The sequence below is a fragment of the Taurulus bubalis genome, assembly GCF_910589615.1.
Source record: "Taurulus bubalis genome assembly, chromosome: 1".
In the NCBI taxonomy this organism is placed as follows: Eukaryota; Metazoa; Chordata; class Actinopteri; order Perciformes; family Cottidae; genus Taurulus; species Taurulus bubalis.
In genome coordinates, this window is record NC_136589.1 from 36,945,813 (window position 1) to 36,967,057 (window position 21,245).

General features: G+C 41.9%; 1 protein-coding gene across 1 annotated transcript; it reads right to left on the reverse strand.

The window, feature by feature from the left end:
* Nucleotides 1-524: 524 nt before the first annotated feature.
* lpin2 (lipin 2) lies at nt 525-20,977 on the reverse strand (the record flags this gene model as incomplete). Its single annotated transcript, XM_079237578.1, has 20 exons — nt 20,845-20,977; nt 14,105-14,305; nt 11,753-11,848; nt 10,768-11,120; nt 10,568-10,675; nt 10,334-10,463; nt 9,899-10,238; nt 9,716-9,815; nt 9,404-9,591; nt 8,910-9,003; nt 8,759-8,828; nt 8,575-8,667; nt 8,363-8,445; nt 7,844-7,991; nt 7,261-7,409; nt 4,948-5,034; nt 3,773-3,925; nt 2,235-2,349; nt 1,458-1,561; nt 525-669 (listed from the first exon to the last, which is right to left on the reverse strand). The coding sequence occupies exons 2-20, from the start codon at nt 14,294-14,296 to the stop codon at nt 525-527; spliced, it is 2,748 nt and encodes a 915-aa protein (XP_079093704.1). The 5' UTR covers nt 14,297-14,305; nt 20,845-20,977.
* Between the last annotated feature and the right edge of the window lie 268 nt (nt 20,978-21,245).

Genomic DNA, 21,245 nt, shown 5'->3' on the forward strand with positions numbered 1-21,245 from the left:
CATAGCACTCAGGAAATGTAAAAAAAAAGAAGAAAAAAAAAGAAGAAGAACTTGATTCAAGAAAAAAAAAAATGTTTTCCTTCTGCACAGCTCGGACTCTGGTGCTAAAGGCTAATGCCTCGCACGGGGCTTCAAGCGATGCGTCCATGATGGCAAATGCAGACCAACCGGTTTGCTAGAAGTCAGAGAGAAAAGAGAAGTCTCAGATATCTCCCCCTTTACTTTAATGGGGACTACATAGTGCTCGTTGAGTTAAGGTGCCTTCACAGGCACGAGGAAAGATGATCATTTAGTTGGCGATTGGTCTCTCGTCTCACAGGGAAGAAAGTTTCTGGGGATTTACTGTTCTGGAGATAACGTCCAAAGACTGTTTGTGTTCATGGTCATAACCCTGTTACTGTGGGAGCATGTTTGAGTACTAAATAGGAAAGCTTGAGTTTCAGTCCATGTGTTTCCTGGAGATGCATTCAAGTGCACAGTCCAGCTGCATGTATACAAGCACCTGTGTATCCATATGTGCTGGATTAGACCATTTCATCAGGATTGATGTCTGGTATGGGCTGTCTCCAGTAACAGAAAGAGCTGTACTCCGGCAAGACGAAGGCCTCGTTCTGCTCTTTACTCAACAGAGGGAACACATGCTCCACCAGCTCGCTCAGCCTGCAGTAACTGTGGAGAAATAGTAGGGACAGACAGACAGACAGACAGACAGACAGACAGACAGACAGAGAGAGAGAATAGAAATATTTATAAAGAGTTCAATCATGATATTAACAATTATTTCCAGCGTGTTAGCAATCCAGCAAATTCCTAAGAATTATTATGAAGGTTTTAAAAGAGTTGTAGATTTTAATTCAAATGCGCAAATACAAGACTGTGCACAACGCTTAAGTTGACATCATGTTCCTGGAAAGCCGACAATAAATTGAAGTCCAATATTCACTCTCCTTTTAGCTCTGTGTTGGTCTACACCAACTCCAGAGGCAAGTATCTGTCTCTTTAGCTGCTAAATGCTCCACTATGTTCAACATCTAGTCAGTAAATCAGAGGAAGAGAGGTGCCTTCTGTTGTTGAAAAACCAGGAAACAAGGATTTGAAAGAAAGTTTGATGATTTTGCCTGATAATCCTCTGTGGGCTCGTCCCTACGACTGACCACTTTCACGTTACACAATGAATACAAAATTAGTAATTTTACCTTCTGTTCAAATAAAATAATGATTAGGGCAGCTTATTCCATCTCTTAACCCTTGTGTTGTCTTGGGGGTCAAAATGACCCGTGTACGAGTGTATATGTATGTGTGTTGATGGGTCATTTTGACCCCAAGACAACACAAGGGTTAAAATATCCAATTTGGTGAGTATTTTGTCAGATTCTGTCCGTGCCAGCGTCTACTCGTCCTCGCTATCGGGGGTCTCTACAGTGAGACAGACACAAACAGTCAGTTCATGAACTTACGAGGACTTGTTGCCCTTGGTCTGCTCCTGGATCAGCTCTCCCTTGGGGTTGACTGTGAAGATCCTACACACTGGAACTCCCACCTCCTTATAGGCAAACACATCCTGCATGGAGACGAATAATCAATTATGATTAGTTAAACACATTAAATGCTAATCTTCTTCTTAGATGAAAGCAGGAGACTGAACCTAATCTAAATACGATGACAAATTAGCAACTCGGCCTTTAAAAGCCATCTGAGATCATTTTCAGAAAGTAGCTCTCATTCATAATACACACTGGGAACAAACTGACATAAGAGCCTTAATAACATTAACCACAGATTTCCTGTTTGTGTTCCACCTAATGCACGTAATGGAAATATTTCTAAATGGCATGTTTGATGAGCAAGTGGAAGACTGTGTGTTTGTTACATTTTCTTTTCTTTGGCGAGCGTCAGAGACAGACGGAGGTTTGACGGCCGACCCAGTGCTTCATCTGGGTGTTGGTGTTTATGCAGCTGACGATGGGACGCTGTGCCCGGCTTGAGCTTTTTTTTCCTCTTTTGCTTCACAGACGATGTCACATGGGACCATACTCCGCCAGTGACCTCAGCTCAGGTTCAGCCCAGTACTGAGTTCATATGTTTGTGTCTGCTAATTGATAGCCAACGTGTCACGTTGATCTTGCAATACATCATGTCTGCATCGACTTTGGGAAAACACAGCTCTCCGACATGTAAAAAGAGAGCGCTTTAATGTCGGTGAGTCTGACATCTTCAAACATTCATTAACTCACATTAGCTCTATTCCCAAAGGCGGCATAGAATGGCTGCTTGTTATGCTGGAACAGGTTCTTGATATCGGTAAGGCATTCAATCTTGAAGATCTCTGGTTTCTTCTCAATGACCTCCCTGAAGCAAACAGACAGTTTGATTAGACACACACACGCCCTTACCAGAGGTCATTCTGAATGAGACTTCACTTTGTCAAATGCTTGTTATGTTTCTCACTTCTTTCTTGTTATCTCCTCAGATTAGATTCAGCTTTTAGACTTTGATAGCACTTTTCAAGTCTTCTAACCACTCAAAGCGCACTACGTCCTATAAATACAGTAGGTATACATGTGAAATACTATGCGAAGCATCTAAAAAACAACAATAAATATATCAGTTTAGTCTAGCTTTCCTCATGGACCTCCAAATGCAAGAGAGTTATCGGTGACATGCAAATTAAGTCAACAGGGCTATGTTAATACTGTAAATACTTTATGTGCGCCTTAAAAGACACGGCACAACAATCCACACGCTGAACTCGAGACTATACAGACTGGGTCTATTCCTTGGCATGTTCTAGGCAAACCAAACCACCAATATGTCTGATGCACTAGTAATCCATCTCTATGGGCTTTTTAAAATTAATTTGACATCGCAGACAGGGCAAGTTTACGAGCTTTGACGATCAACTGGAGATCAGAAAAAGGAGAAACCAAAGGAGAGCTGTTGTATTGATGATGGATTTTCCTGTCACATCCTTGTCAGGGATGCATTAACACTACAAAAGATAAGTAATCTGATGGCTCAAAGACGCATTTTAAAAGTGTAAACAGAGTCTATGATGTAGAGGGAAAGGTCACTGACGAATCCCATTGAAATGACATACGATTAGGATGAAAATACAGAGCAGCTTCTTCTCCTTCAACACAGCCAAGGTCAATAATATTAGCATCAATTACCAGCAAAATTGTGCAATGAATATAAAAATATTTTTCCCGAGGTCACTAAGTAAATTGCTTGGAATCTTTATGTCGATAATAATCCATCACAGCTCAGTGCTACCTGGAAAGCAACTAGTTGCATCATCTTATGTCTAACCATCTAATTAATAAACATGTCAATCGCCCATCAAAGCTTTGCCTTGGCAGCTGCCCCCGTCTGTGAAGACACCATTATCAACTGTTCAGAACCAACGGGAAATAAAGATGAAACAAAATAAGTGAAGAGACAGTAAGGAGATTAATGCAGAGTGTATTTCTAGTAGCTGATGGCAAGGCTACAAACAAAGTTAACGCCTTTTGAGTTAGACATTCACAAGTTTGAGTTTATCTGTAGCCTCTGCATAAGAAAGGCTTATAATGAAAATGAGGATTTAAAGTAGAGATATTTAATGTAAAATAAAGTTTTTAGACAAAAAGGATTAGACCTTGAGGGGCGACAGAAGAGAAGGTTTAACATTTGAATTATGATAAGCAAGGTTTAACGCGTGTGAAGACTTTGGGAATGCGTTTGGCTTTATGACACTGAAACGGGAAGACATTTATATCGTATGTTCTTGTACCTGTGGAAGGCAGAGAAGAGGCTGCTGGGAGACAGCATGAGAGGTCCTCGGGGTAGAATGGTGCCTCCATCATTGACCCACTGCAGGTAACCTCTTGTCATGTCCGCCATGCCAATCGCCCGCGCTGAGCAGTACAGGAACTTGTAGCCATTCCTGCCAGTGGAGAGCACGGTGCTCATTAACAGTTGTTCCAATACAGTTTAATATCACCACCATCATTAGCAATTAGTTAGAATAGCACTTTAATAAGGTTCACAATGTGCAGTTTTCATGCCATCCATCCATTAGCAATACCCACTTATCCTTCAGGATTTCCATATATTCCTCATCAATTTCCAGTCATTCCTATTCACAGGGGTGACTCATAGCCACTGGCAAGTCACGCTCACATTGATACCTACCTGTTATTAATTAAGTTAACCTGCATCAGGGTTCCCACTCTTTTCTACAGATACCTTTACAGGATATTTTCAGTGATGATGTAGCTAGTTTGACAGTCAGGGATTGTGTCATATAATAATGTTCCTATCTGTAGAAGTCTAATTTAAAAGACGTGAAGTCTATGGCTATAACGTCTATAAAATCATCCCTTACACGATAAGAAATTATGGCAAATTGATCATAGAGTAATGTAAACACACCATCAGATGTGCAGCACTTCACTTGATTGTGTAGCCATCGCTACAAAAGTGAAACATTTCATGTCCATTTCACATTAATAATGCAGCATGGCGTTTGTAGAGACAATGCCAGCAAAGTAGCGTGAGCCAGTATTCAGCCGGTGTGCAGTATTCAGCCTCACATACAGTTGGTGCTGCCATTCACTGAAGTTATGCCAATTCAATAAACAGTTTACTTTTATTTATTATGACAACTACTAAGCTCACTATGGAGTATTTATATTGTCTGCATGTTAAAGCAGAAAAGACAGGTCGAGATTAAAGTATCAAAACTCACCAAAAAAAAAAAAGAGCTACAATGAGAAATCCAGATTAACTTGGTCTTGATTTTTAGTCAAACTTCCTGAGTCATCAACCTCAAAGCCCCCTACGCAAACACTGCGGGAAAATATCAACTGCACAGAGAGACTATTGGGAATCAAACGCAGACAATGCTAACCACAGACCGACCATTCATCCTTCCTCTGTGATTAATCAGTGTAGTTGTGCACTTACTCAGCCACTGAGTGGTAGAGCTTGGCAATGCCCTGGTGGGTCCAGTCCTTCCCCAACTGTGGCAGGATCTGTCCAAATACATCTGACCTAAAATATTAAAACAAACACAAATGGATATTAGTGACGTAAAGACAGAATGTAGCAGTTGTAAAGTAACGGAGTCAAAGAAAACAAAGAAAAGTAGATATGTAGGACAGACCTAAGCACCATAAATACTCAACCAGTTCATCATGAACACAACATTATAGACTGATCTCCACGAATGAGGATGACGCAGGCACCATCTCAACCGCATCTTATAGCTGTGTGCTTACAGACTCAAATGTAAATGAGCTCATTATAGTCTGTGTGCTCTTTACTCTGTTGCTCAAAGAATACCACGTCACAGGTTGGCCTAAAGGGTCACAGAGATAATAAGCTTCAGTCACGTGGACCCGTTTGATGTTGACCACCTATGAACCACATGGAGCTGACAGCCGACTCGCATCAAAAGCTAGCCTTGAGATCATCTTTTTAAACTGAGTCTGCATTCACGTGGAGAATCTGGAGGCAACAGGACAGGATTTGGGCATCGGAAACCTTAAGGTTTCCGTTTGTATTCAAAGTAGTATTGACCAATTGTGTTTGAGCAGTGTTTGGTTGAAAGCGCTCTGTGTAGAGGGCAAAAGAGGTGGAACGTATTGGCAAAAAGGCAATCTCGGAACCCACGAGCTACCTTCCGACGAGGATTTAGCTTTTTTTATTGATTTAAAATGAGCTATATCTGCTGGCGACACTGGAACCCTAGTAATATAGCCCCTTGCAACCAGAGGCTTATCCGTCATTAGACCGATAGTTGATGGGATCCAAGATTGGCTTTATGCCAATTAAAAAGATTAAGAAAAATAAAGATGAATTATGGATGTAATATCTGCTATTTGAGGAGGACTTTAATTAGTCCATGTCAATGAAGTTGCAGAGAAAACCTCACAAAATGTTCAAGAAGGGAAATTAAATATGAAGTCATTATCATCTTTCTTTCAATAATCCAATGTTAACAATAACTCACAGGGGAGTTTGCATTTTGGAAGTGTGGTTGTATGAAGTACTTATCCGTAGTTAGTGTTTTAGCTGCAGCAGACGGCGCCCGACACACCCCCAGTTTGGAGAGACATTGAGTTGGAGCAACGCAACGTACTGCTGCTAACGGGGGCAGCAGCTAAACGTATTTTAGCCGCCTAAAGAATAATCTCCATCAGTTTAAAGTATACGCTATATTCAGAATATTTTCACTGCTATATCTTGCTGTCAGCCATTTCCATTTCACTTCGATGAATCCGAACCATCCCTTTAAAACTAAAAATCACACTATACAAGCAAACTAAAGGATCAAGGCAGCAGCAGATCAGCAACTCCAGTGTTCTGTGCTCTAAAATTACCGTTTTTGTTCACCGAGTCTTGTGCCGTGGATGAAAGCATAGACTTCAGTTCCCTGTCACAATGCTGTCTGATGACTAGGTAGAGCAATTAAAATGCTCCAAATATAGCGTACACTTAAACGGACTTTTTTTTCTTTTAAAAGGTGGCTCAAATATATTTTGCAGACATTCCCATCCACTTTGCTCCATTGCTGGTACTCTTGTCAGTTTCTGTGCCAAACTGTGTCTGTGCTGCCCACCATCTACAGTCGGTAAAACACTGATTATGGATAAGTACCTCACACAACCCTATTTTATACAAACCCAAAAAAACTATCCCTTTAAATCACTAGCGTGATCACTGCAGATGGAGGCCTTCATGTGAATGAACAGTCACCAAAAAAGGATTATTATTTCACAGTCTGTGGGCAATTTATAGACATGAGATCCAAAATAACATAGCACCTCTACAGATGCTGCCTCGCTAAAACAAAAAAGTTACTCTTGCAATACAAATGTTTACAGGTCATGATCGGAGACGAGCATGCGTACACAGGTCCTTTTGCATGATTTCACATTATATATTACAAAAAGGTTGCAAGAAGAGTGTGAGTAACACGTTACTTCACATGTGTATGCATGCATGCATGCATGCATGTATGTATGTATGTATGTATGTATGTATGTATGTATGTATGTATGTATGTATGTATGTATGTATGTATGTATGTATGTATATTATGAGCACAAGCAACTGATATAAGAAGAACTGTTTTCCTTACTTTCACAAAAAGCTGGACAAATTATTGTTATCTTATTTATGTGTACAATCATGTGCTATGTAGTGAGATAAAAGTTCAGCTCCGTTACTCTGATCAAAGGAGTTATGAGACTGTTGCAGCTTGAAGGCACGTACTTGGTGATGGTGCCATCAATGTCAGAGATAATGACTTTGTCGTCCCAGTTCCACAGGTAGATTGTGCCCTCGCAGCGGCACGTGCCCTGGTATTGGGTGGTGATGCTAAAGGTCACATCATTAGGGCCTTCCTTCAGTTTTAGACTGGCCTGGTAACACAAGGAATACAATCAAAACATCTGGGAGGTACAGGCAATTTCATTCACTGACATGTGTTCCAACACTATAGACATTACTCTCCAGTATGATTTGTTTGGCCACAGTACAAATGAACATATACTGGTCTTTAGCGCCCCCTAAAGACTGCAAGTGGGGAAAACACTTTAGAGTCCATAGCTAGCCAGCAGAGGGAGTGCTAATCTACAGCAAAAAAATGTTAAAACATAAATCTCATTGGGTGCTATCCACTCCAGGTTGTAATCTAATCAATCATCTTTTATGAAAATCAGCCATATTTTAACTGAAAATGTAACCATCAAATGAAAGTAAAGTTTAATAATATAAAAAGATTCAATGCCCTACTTTTAAGAAGTTGGCTGGATGATTTTGAGGAAGGAAAACACACGTGTAAGAATGTACTTACTATCTGATCAGAGGAGAGGCGTAGCGACTTCCTGTAGGAGTGTTGGCCTGGGTGGTGCTGACCATCTACTGGCTGCAGTCTCTCCTGACAAGATGCAGCGCTCACCTCCTTGGCCTCTTCATCACTGGATGAGTCTCCTGTTTTAGGACTACAGGGAGACAACAAGAATCAGTGGCATCTTCTACTGTATATAGATAAAATGTTTTAAAAATATATAATGTAATCGACTGCGAGGGAAATACAGGTTTATGACTACCGTTAACAAACATATGCTTGCATAGGTTTTGATCACATGATTATTTTGTGCAACTTCTAAACAGTATAAGATTTGAAGCTCATTAAATATATAAAATTAAACTCAAAATACTCAGTCTTTCATGATATGGCTTGTAACCCTGCCAAAAACACCTTTGTTTGTCGACTTCAATCTCCCACAATATATTGTGATCATGCTTTTACAATGTCTTTCCAGAGTTCAACAGGTCAATAAACTCACTTGAGTATTAATAAACCACTTACGGCATGGGCAGTTTCTCCTGAGACATGGAGGGTCCTTCCTCCTCCAGTTGACCCTCCTCCTTGGCTTCAAGCTTAGTCTCTGACTGGAAGAGTAAAGGGGGATATAAAAGTAAATATATACTCTAAATATCATACACATGGATGAGTATTACTAAAAAAATTAAACTGATTGATTTGCATGGCGTGTTTAATACTTCTAATAACGTGCACACCTGCTTGATTGTACTATCTGCCCTTTTTCGCCAGAACCACCAGCGGCCCGACTTCTTTGGCATTTTCTCCTTCACCCAGGCTTCCTCTGTAGCCTAGGAAAAACCAGTAATGACGAGCTAGTTAAAGATTACAATGATCCATATGTAATGACAACAAACTGAACCGAAAACCAAGATCAGTTACCTTTGGTAAATTCTTCTGAAATGCTTGTAGACTTAAAATCAAGGGTGCAGCTAGCGTCCAATTATAATATCTAAGGAAAAAAGGCAGAGATTATATTCCCACACGCTCTCTTGTTCATTTCAGGTGTGAAATACATTTTTAAAAGGCTTACCTATTTCCTATCTTTACTACCAGATTGGGGTTGTCTATAATTGCTGGATTTTCAGAAAATTCAAGATAGGTGATGATATGCTCCGTGAACCTTTCTGCAAAAACAGAAGAGTGGAACATGAATTAAAGTCAGCAGGCGAAAGGTCAGCGGCAGTGAGCCATATCATCTTACTTAAAGAAAACTTTTTTTCTTTCATTAGCTACATCAGCTAAGGGCTTCTGTAAAACACTTCCAGAAGAGTGTATGAGACACAAGAGAGGATTCATACCCACTAAGACTGACAATGTGCACACACACACACACACACACACACACACACACACACACACACACACGATTGGAGACCTTCTAATGTGGCCAATAAAGTACGGTAACTTTGCAGTTGCACAACGAATTTGGTACGTCTCCGCTGCTTGAGGTTAAAGTTTCTGTCCTGCATAAAAGTACTAAGTGCACTTTTGTCTACATTTTTTATGAGAGCCAGTCTAGTGTACCTTTGGATATTTCAGCATTTTCTGTGAGGCCTCCGCAGAGAGAAAGGGTGACATCGGGGAGGTCACAAGCTGAGTCAGAAAGACACTCTGTCCCGCTGTCAGCTGCTGCACTGCCCACCGACTGTGGAGACTGCGAACCAGAGTGCATCTCCGAATCCATCCAGTGCTTCGTCGCTGCCTCAGACTCACTGAAGCAACAAAAAGAGAACAAACGTCACGATGCTTCCTTTGGCTTTAAAATAGACAGATTATGAAAGAGGCACCTAATTATGTCACTGCCTGACCCGTTTTAATTAAAAATGGAAAGCTGACCTCTTCGGAAAATATCTTGCGGCAACATCAGGTTCAAGTACATTCAGGTCATCTAGGTAGATATCCTCGGGACCCTGATGCTGGCTACGCTTTGGGACACCTTCATTCAACAACAAAAAGGTATTTATCAGTACATTTGCGATCACAGCTAAAGATGACAGAAAAAGGGGCGATCCAACATACCCTTCTTCTTCGAAGGTGAATCGCTCAGTTGGCTGTTGCAAGGGGTGGAGGTTGCCACATTTGGTAGCAGGACATCCAGGTGCTCGGTGGGAGTTGGAGGACTCACAGAGGTTATGGTGCCGACCGATTTGAGAGGAATCAAAGGTGTTACAGCGGTCATAGGGGTGCGTGGCTCAGGCTTGACAATGGTACACACTGAGGAGGAGGAGGCGCCATCTCCCCTTTCAATCTCAGTCTCGTTCGCCATGGCCTCAGAGCTGAGGATTACACGGAAGTGGGTGCTCTCCGATGGGGTGATGGTCACCGTCTTCAGATGTTCTGGTTTCTCCTTTTTGGTGACCTGGATTTTGGATAACAGGGAGAAAAAAACGTTACTCACAGGAGAGGATACTGAGAAGTATCTGCCTCTCAATATTAGTGGAGAGAGGTGCTTACCCTGGTTGTTTCTGGAAACTCCCCCCACGTCCACTGCATGTGGGACTCCGCTCTGAGCAAACTCACCGAGGGCGGCCTGACCAGCAGTTCAGAGTCACTCTTTGGGGAAAAGGCCTGAGACAAGGCATGACTAAAGAGACAGTAGAACAAATGCAAACAGTCAATAAGACAGAGTCTATTTACATGTCTCTGCCACACCCTTGCTGTTGGCTCTGTGTTCTTGTCAATACATACCTGTCATTTGGCGGCCAGTCTCCATCAGAAAGTGGATAGCCATCGAGGCTGCGTCTGGCTGCGGGTAATTTAGGGTCAATGTCTCGCATCGTGGTTACGGAGGGTGACCTAAATCCAGGGTCAATCATATAAATAATAATTAACTCATCTCTATTCAAACATACCTCTGCTACAACAGTGAGCATTGACACTGGACCTACCTGGAGACATGTGCTGCAGCTTCCTCATCAGAGCTCATCTCCATCTCAAAGATCTCTTCATTTTGCCCAGAGCTGGACATAGCAGCAGGTGTGTTAGCAGCAATAGCATTACCAGTAGTGACGGACATTGGCGGGGTCAGCTCCTCCCTTCGGGGGTCCCCTTTGTGCTTCTTCCTCCGTTTCTTCTTCTTTTTCGTGGACATGGTGCTCGGAGCAGGAGGCTCAGGCGGGTCTTCTGGGTCGGCGGGGTCATCCTCCAGATCTTTTAGTGCCCTGTGCTCAACCTCTGACATCCAGAACAGGTGACTCTCGGTGGGGATTGGGGAGGTGGCCAGGTGGGCAGGAACAATCTGCTTGAGCATCAATGAGAATCAGGAGACGGAAGGAACTTGAGGCTTAAGAAACAAGTGCAAACCAAAGCAGCATTACTGACTCATAGCGTCTGTTCCTAGCCTCTGACGTAAATCCACGAGAACAGGGTTGTTGTCACTGCTTCGTTGTCACAATGAGAGTTTAGAAAGCTTGAGCAATAGGTCACCTGTCAAATGTAGCAACTACAGTCGAGTAAATAGTTCCTCACACAAACTCAGAGTCACCGTCTTTCTTGTGGAGTGTGTACAAAACCATGCTGAATTTGATATGATCATCCTTAGGCATGTAACATTCTCACTGAATAAACTCATGGCATTGCCATTGAATTCCATTGAGTAAATAAATATATATATTAAAAAAAGGATGATAAAATTGGTTGCTAGACACGAAACGTATCTATGTATTCTAAACTAGTCACTGCTTCACAAGCAACAACAAATCAGGAACATGGACAGATGCTGTTGTCGATATATGATATGCAGTCACTTAACTTTAGCTGCTTAACCCAGTACAAACAAATCAAAATTAGAGGTTGTGTAATTATTATCGTTATTTCAATTTAATTTTTCCAAAATAGCGGGCTTCATGAATCTGTAGTTAGTTGGGTACTCACATTCAACTGCTCCGCTTCCTGGACAAAAAAGGCCTCTCCATTGTCACCAAGCTTCATGTGCAGCTCTACTGGCTCTCCGTTCACTTCAATGTCAATCTGGAAGAGATAAGTGATACTTGTATTAGGAAATCAAAATCATAAAGAGGACACTGAAAATGCTGTTTGACTGATAATTAGCATGCATGCATCCATCTAAAATCTGATTACGCCATTTTATTTGCTAACAATTTGGGTCTTGTTTTATTATACTTTCATTAATGACATGTCAGGCCACACTTTAGCGACTTACAGCCCCATCTTTCTTCAAGGGCTTTACAAAATTTAACTGTATGGGTCCTCTGGGCTTGCATTCAGTCAGCCCTGCCAATAGAGCATCATTCATGATTGTCAGGCAGGCGAACCCCAGTGGACCTGAGGCTATTCAGAAACCTGACACCAGAAAGGCAGAAAACAGATCACGTCTGGCAGACACTACAGAGGAGAGAGGATTTGAAAAAAGTGCCTAGTTCGACAACCTGAAACCAAATCATTATTACTAATTCTCAACCAAATGGACACCAACATCGTCCACTTCTGCCGCCGCCGCCGCCACTCCTCCCCCACCTCTTGCGATCCATCATGTTGTAGTTTTTCCTTTCGCTGATGTCCTTTATTGCCGGTGTGGTTTATCAACAGCCTCAAGATTCAATTTCAACCCTTCAGGGTTGCTAAGGGCGATTTATGTATGGTGAGTGATGGCTGGGATTTTCAATGTCCAATTAATAACGAGCCAGAATAAATGAGATTCCTCTTCAACCTTTCACAGCCGGAGACAGGTTACATTCACTTAGCCGAGTTGTGGATTTACAAACACCATGCTGGATCTGCCTGCAGATGTTCAAAATTAGGGCACATAATTGGGTTGTTTCTCTGACAGCACTACCCAAAGTAACTTTAGTAAAGAAGTTTTTATTTACTTCTGACCACAAGAACGAAAGATCTACTTATGCATAACAGACTTATTTTCTTATTATTCCAAATGTTTTCAAGAATCAAACAGTACTTAAAAAACATTTCTGGTTGCCAATTAGAGTTACTAGTGTATGGGAACAGACACACCATCCACAGCCAAAAAATAATTAGCATTTGGCTGGCTACTACAGTTTCATTCCCACTCTGAATTGTAAAAAAAAAAAAAAGAACGAACACACACAGACATACTTGTGTTTTCAGCAGCAGCCCTAAAGAATCTGATAAGCGATCTCAGGGACACGTGCATAACTGTTACACAACAGCCCTTCACGTTGAGGCCTCCTTCATGTTTCTTCCACCTCCCACACATTCAAGTTGTAGAGCTGTTGCCATAGGAACCAGTCATTCAGTCCTAGTCCTCCCTACAAGCCCATCAGCATTCTGGGTAGGTGGTGAGACAGTGTCAATCCCCCACAAATCATCACCCACTATGATCCTCAAGCAAGTAAATAAGCATCATTACTGTTCTAAGAATAGAGGTCATGGACAAGTTCACCATTGATACTGATGTGGTTGGAAAACACATTCAATTATCATTTCCATCTCATTTTATCCATTACTAAACAGTAGCTGAATACCAAGGAATATTCAGAGGCGTTATACAAAATACGATAAACTCAAGTAACCTACATTTTGCACACAAGAAAGGTTGTTTTGACTCAATACTAAAGCAGGTTACAGACCTTTGAGTAGATATGTAGCTCCACATTTACTTACTATATCAAAAACAGACTTAGCTTGCTCTCCCAACCCATCAGCTAGGCTAACAAAAATGACTACAGAATCACTCTCTCAGAGACCACTTACAGTTTTTTATCATAAATAAAAGTACACACCCCAAATGTGTTGAAAAGAAGGATAATGTGACGGACACACGTTATGACTGATAAGACCCAGCACTCCTTTAAAAAATAAACAAAAAAAGAAGCTAACTTGGGTCTCTGAGTCATCTTTTTCGTCTCAATTTCCACCGTCTAGACTAAAACGTAAATCACTGGGTCAGGAGCATCAGAAATCTCTGTATGTACTTATGAGGTTTGCCTAGTGTGGATGCTAAATGTAGCAAAAGTTATGCTTTTTTTATTTTTTAAACAGCATATATTTAGTGTAGATAGTCTAAATGAACAGTTGGTTACCTACTTAAGAAAAGTACTTTGGCTTAGTTTGGACACCACCTCAAAAAAATTTTGTAGTTTATATACTCATTCCCTCAATTGCATCCTCTTGTAGATTAATTAGCTTTGACGTCTCTTAATATGGAGCATTTTAATATTGAACATGACTTAAAAATGTCAGTAACAGAACACAGAAAGAATAATCCAAAACCTTTTTCACACTTACCACTTTCTCTTTGGAGCGCAGTACACCCAGCTTGCCAAAGCGCACATGGAATGGTGAGCACTGGTAAGTGCCATCTCTGTGGCGGACCACCACAACATCAATACAGCCCGACAAGGTGGCCTGATTGATGCCCTTGTACAGTTCTTTGACGGTTACCAGCACCTGACCTGCCAGCTGGCCCACGTAGTTCATGGTGTTTGCCTGCATGGGGGAAAAGTACAACATATTAGCCGAGTTAGGGAGAAGACAGGATGAGGAAATACTGTTCAGCAAAGGATTGACAATTTTGGCTCATACAACTTGTGATATTGAATAAACTTGATTTAGCACACTCAGTCTATCCACTGTTCTCTCTTCTTTTAAGTATCTTCTTCTGGACAGTCCAATTTGTCTTTCGCCTTTATTTCTCAAATCTCTTTCTGCCTGCCCACCTGCCCTGTGGTGTCTGTTATCTCCTGACCTGTATACAGACTGCCAGAGTGCCACTGTTCCCCTGTCACTGGCCGCTGTCCCACATGAGCAACATCAGAGAAGGGGGGGGGGGGGGGGGGGGGGGGGGCGCTGAAACAATGGAGAGACAACCTCACAGAGTTCTCACTGCCCATCTGCAATGGAAGCAGCTGACTTCCTGTTGTCATATACAATACTAAAAGTCGTACTTCTATGGCTATAATTAGATGAACCGGGATTGACCCTGCATATTTACGCAAAGCACTTGTTGCTTGGGAGAAGCAGTTGCTGAGATTGTACACTCTTTAACAAGCAATCTGTGGAAGCTACTAAATCAAAAAGATAAAATTCCACACAGGCCTCAGCTAATCACACAAACTTTCCAGCCTTCCCGTGGCCTCATTACTGAACTAGATTATTTGCAGTCATTACTGAGTGCATATGACTATTAACTTAGCAAACATGATTTTGGTTTGTTCAGGTCAGGGTCTTGTTTAGCAAGGCGTGTAAACATGTTCCTCTGTTGACTTCATTAGGTTTATGCAACATGAAATGTTCCCATGTCACACTGACCTTTTGTTCAGAGTCTAGCCGTGGGGGGTGTTGTCGGGTAGAGAATAGAGAATAGGGGCATTTGTGCAAGGGTGGCATCATGCAATATGGGAAACTGGCATGATATGTTTACCAGAGTAAGCCAATGAAGAGATAACAATAAAATACAAATGTGTGGGCGAGTCAGAACTATTCCAATATGTCTAACCACACACAGGCAGGTAGTCATCAAATCAAAACAGCAATCACTAAAAGTTGACAGTTCAAAGGGTTGTAGGGCGGTTTAGATGATTCTCCTTGGTTGTACTTGTTTTATGAAGATCAATGCAGGGAGGACTGGTACACACAAAGTTACACAAAAGTCATCGACCAAGTAGATGTACTGTAATACACAGGTGAAGCCTTTAATCTCAGGGAGGGACCAGGGAACTCAAACAGCCTGGAGCATAAAAAAAGCAACGCACCTCAGCTGCAAAATGATTCCCTGTGCCAAATATCAGGGGTAAAGGGTTCACATGCGGCATGATGTTTGTCAATTATTTGCACTTTTTTTTTCTTCCCTTATCTGGACTTTCCGTATTTCTGAAAACCCCAAACAGTCTTCTTGCCATCAAACAAATAACCAATGATATAACTTTGGGGCGTTATGTAGTGAACTTTCACTTTTACGCCACAAAGTCACATTGTAGGTGCACCAAGTGCATACAGTAGCTCCTGTCCTCCACAATGTTAACGTCAAGAGCAGGAATGCATACATAAAAGAAGTTTGTCATATCCACAACAAGGCTTCAAAGACCTATAATTTTATAACAGGGAATATTCGACATTAAAACATAAACTGAATTTTATACATTCTATATTAAAATCAGACACTGATGACACAGCCTGTGTATAACAAAACACATTTAAACCCAGAATGCTTTGCGCTGGTTAGGGGGTACTTGGCTAGGGGGTACTCGGCTAATCCAACATGTTAATAAACCTCAAACCTGAATATTTCAGACAGTAAAAGTGAGGTTTTAACACAGAGAATATCTGTGTGCTCACAATTATTGGTCAACTATTAGTGTGTAGGCAAGTGTGCACACAATTCAAAATAATAATTTTCAAATTAAATAAACTGTAAATAACATTTAAATAAAGTGCAAATTAAAATATAGCCTTATGATGTGAATGATATGCTTCAGCAGTCATCATGTTTGCAGAACCAGAAGTTGCTCTTCATATCTGTGATAGCTGGCTTTCGCAGCACATTTGGAGTTGCCAGTGATACGACAGACCTTTTCTGCATCTGTAGCCCATCATCCTTTATCTGGAAAACTCCCACCGGCTTTCCAACGAGCGTTGGATGTTTGGTTTCTAGATACAGCTTTAGCTTTGTAGAGTTCAGTGCTGCGTTAGCTAGCGAGGCTAGCGTTAGCCCTCACTCCACACAGGCTCAGGGCTCCGCCTTGTTACCTCCTTTCACAAAGCCCTACATCGTGAAGTCAATTGATAACTTATGCGGTCCCACATCCCTTGTGGCCCACAGGTGAAAACGGAAAGTTTTTGGCGGCCCTCTAGATGGCGCTTAAGAACCACTGATCTAGACCACAGTCCCTCAGACAAACATGCTTTACCTGCTGCTACACATTGTCTTTTCCTTCTTTCAGTGTCAACTCATAAGTAGAAGCAGTATCTGCATGGTCAGCCCCCAAACAAATTGCACTGGACAGGTTTGCTATTTGGATAAGAAATACTAGCTGATGATTAGACAGATGATGCAGGCTTCATGACCCAGCAAGAATATTTGAGACCGTTTTAAATATGAAACACTTCAGTGTCCCAACCTCTTCTTTCAAAGACCAGAAGAAAAAAAAAAAAACAGGCATGAATGTCACCCTAAAACAATACCTGTGGTCAGGTATCAAGCCACTAAGCTTGGTCACGATAATAAGCCAATAAATCCAAGCGACCTGCCAAACCAAACAATACAGTACAGGATGTCGAACAGTATAGATTGCCCTCCAGCATCAGGCCAAAGCTATCAGCGCTGACTCACCAGGGACCAAGACAACTTCAGAGAGGACTCATCCTGTTCACTGTTGTCGTCTGTGTTGAATCCCAGGAGCCCCCCGTCCCCCCAGGACCTCTGTCTCTTCATCACAGTGAGTAGAGCACCCACTCTGACTTAACCCACCTCAGGATACTCCACTAGGAGTAATGTTTTCCTCCCTCAGATTATGATAATAGTGCCTTCCTGCCATCCTGAATCCAATCTCAACTGAGGCCCACCTAATCACGTTGGAACAACTCTCACACGGGTAAATACCGGTACACTGCTATCTGATGCGATTGTGCAACACTGTCATAAACTTTGTCATCCTTCATCTGGGCTATTCTTTGCAGGATCTGCATAACCCAGTCAACTGACAGGACACAAAGTGTTCAGCCAATGGGATGGCCTCTTTAAGATGGCGGTGTAATGCTGATAAGGGATAGCCAATTCCTGTGAACAGCCACTCAAATGTTTTTCCCTGATAAGAGTACATGCTCAGGGGAAAGAAAACAAGCAGTGCTCTGCTGCGTGACGTTCTTGCCGAGTCACATGTACAGTACGATCGCTGCTGCGTGTGCTTGTTATTGTGCATGAATAATCAAATGATATAGATTGGCTGCAGTAAACCACCAACCAATGGGATACATTGGACTTCAACATGTTGCTCATTACCCTTGAATTTTTTGACACTCGCAAAACTGGGAAAGTTATGTAAATACCAAAGTGATAATCTATGTTGGGAATAGCAGAAATTACATATCAATATAGCTTGATAAAATTAGCTCGTGTGCAAATGTATTGATATTCATTATATATTATGTAGGGCTGCAACAACGAATCGATAAAAATCGATTATCAAAAGTGTTGGCAACGAATGTCATTATCGATTCGTTGTGTCGCGCGACTATTACGCCGGGCAATAAGTCACGGAGAAGAGAAAGAAAAAAAAAAAAAAAAAAAAGAAAAAAAAAAGAGCAGAGCAACTGGCCGGCCAGCGTTTCTGAGATTGGAGTGAGACACGAGAAAAGCTGAGGTTGTGATGTTCTCAAAAATAGAAGATCTTTGACAAGTCGAGTCTAGGACAATCAGCATCTTCATGTTCCTCAAACTTGTTTTTAAATGGAAGCTAGTCAGCTTGCTATCGCATTAGCTAACGTGTTTGGGTTGTGTATTGTCGTTAAAGTTACGTTATGTTCCATTACAGTTCAGTCTTGCTTGTAAAAAAACGTAACGTGATGAAACATGTCGTCACCCCCCGGTCTGGTTCAGTTCACGCTGTCACTCGTTAACGTTAAATCGGCACACCGGTGGATCTGGCTGCAGGTTTTTTTTTATTTTTTTACTCAAAATAGAATGAAGCAAATCACGTAGTTGGGCTTAGCCAACAACGTGACGTCGTGGTCATAAGAGACCCAGAATGAAAGAGTTTAAGGAAGAGGACGCTCTATATGGAGCAGTACAGCTTCCCTCTGTCCCAGTATTTCATACATATTGATAAAGCAGGGTATGCTAAATGCAGCCTCTGGAGGGATCAATTACAGTAAAAAGGGCTCACATTTGGCAGATGTAAAGCATAGATGTGTATGTTTTTAGTGTTAGTCCATATTATTGTTTTAATTAACAGCTCAGGGATGTTCAAGGAGCAACCAGTTTGTGCACTTTCTGATGATGTTTTGCACTGTCACTTCTGTTTTTGAAGAAAGGGTTGGAAATGAACGCTTTTTTGATAAAAACATTTTCTTATCCGATTCATCAAAAAAATAATCAACCGATTAATCGATTATTAAAATAATCGTTAGTTGCAGCCCTAATATTATGGAATGGGTACGCTCATGAGACTGTAGTCGACACAGTGATGAATTCAAACATGTTTTTGTCATCAGGAGGTTGCCGCTGGTCTGTCTTCCAGCATCCGCTTGCCTGGTTTATCTTCTAAATGAATGCTAAGATGAACATAATGCATGAGGCTCTTCCAAAAAAGCCTCATCCCGACTGTCTCATCTGCTAAGCCTTTAGTAAATACTATCGAACAAAACACACAGGCCAACTGGGTGAAAGGTTGCTGGTTCATCCACCCCGCCCCTGTGCTAGGATCTGTTCTCTGTCCGAATATTTGAGCGCAACGAGCAAAAAGACAAATACTGTCCTTTTAGAGAGAACTCTCACCGAATAACCCAGTACATGCATACACACACTGTGCATGTACATTTAAGAATTACAAGACCGGGCATCTGAGTATTATGCTCCTAGCTACTTTCACAACATGATTTTGGTCATTATCTGAAATGATCAAGTGAACATTTGCTCCGACGATGTGAGAAAAGAGTCAGTCCTGCGACTGCGCAGGTCAACCAGACAACATAAGGTTCATGTTACACTCTCAAGTGTTAGGTTACACAAAACTGCGCCAAAATGAGCCTACATGTTATGTGTGTAACAGAAACCATGACGACAACCGCAGACAGACAGTGTTTGCTCTCATGTTAACATATTATGCAGTGCAGGAAAAACAAAGCTTTTTGGATCGAGGCTTCAGAGTAATAGCCAGATAGAAGGAGCCAGAAGCACTTTACAGAGCTTATTTTCCTTCATAGAAATAATAATGTTCAATCTTTGCTGGTCATTTTGGAGGCTGTTGGTGGTGATGATGTACTGTCATATGTTATACATATACTGTACACTTAAACTGAACAGTCATGAAAGACACAACCGGCCTTAGTTCAAGCTAGTAAACATAACACACAGAGTGCAAAAGAGTTTAAATGCACTGCTCATCAGGAGCTGTCATTGTATAATTATCTAACTGAGTCGAAGTATTTGGGTATTATGTAACCTAACTGTTACCTTAGACAAAAGGGTAGTGACAAACTAACGTGAACGTCCATAACTAGGGACAGTAACCGTTTGGGACTCTCTCACATTACACACCTAATAATAATAACAACAACTACAAATACTAATATTTACCTACTTGGAAAATACAGAGGTTTTAGTTAATTGTGTTTTTTGAATAACACCACCCACAGGCAGGTGCTTTATCTGGTGAGGTGACAGCGCTGCTGACGAGACGACAACACTACAACTACAACTACAAAACGTGAACCAACACAAGACAGACAGCTGCATTTGACAGTTTCTGCAGGCTAAAAATGCTCATTTCGGAGATTAAAGCTGCCATATGGCTCGAGTCGAGTGAAATGCCATCAGTGACATTAACGCTACACAAGCGTTATGACGTTTGATGCATGGAAAACGCGGAAACATAAACCACACATTTAATTTTAAATGAGGTTAACCGTGTAGTGCAATGCTTTGCCATTCGTGGAGTCAAAACAAAAAACACGGACGGTGGGGCAGAAAATGTCGCCAGGAATAAATGAATGGAGCCTCAGCTAGCTGCTTCAACGCGCAGCTAGCTTTAGCGTCAACGTTACCGTAGAGTTACCGTTAGTGGCGGACGGTGACACGGTAACGGGCGAGAGCCGCGGCTCACGAGAAGGTCGCTCGGTTTTTTTTAATGGTAAAAAGTGGTCACGTACATGTGTTCCCGTTACGTGGTGAATGGATATGGATGTCCCCGGGGTTAAATTAATCCACCGCAGCTACAGAGACGTTAGCCAGCTCACCAGGCTAGCTCACGTTAGCCGACGGAAACGTTGGCATCAAACGAGTTGAAACCGACACATCGACAACTGTTTACCTCTCGGTTTTCTCCAGCGGGATCCTGCCGGTGAATGACGCCGTCTTTAGTGAGTCCCCATGTTTTGTGAGCGAGCGTGAAACTCCTCGGAAGCCTCCTGACGTGTCCGTGTCCGTGCCCCGGGACCACCGTGGCTGACTGGTTTGAAACCAGCAAGGAGCTGAAGTTGATGGGACAGGGAGCATGCAGAGTGGCACGGCGCACTCACACAGCTGGTGTGGCGCTTTTTTCTTTTCTTTTTTCTTTTATATCCCGGGTTAAATTAGCTTCATGCCCGATGTAGTCGTTTTGTTTAGTAATAATTTGCCCAGGGACATTTATTGACAGATGTTATACACGACAGGATTACACACGTGGGTGAAATGCCGGATGCTCGGGCCTCTTGGCTCCCCTTTAACGAC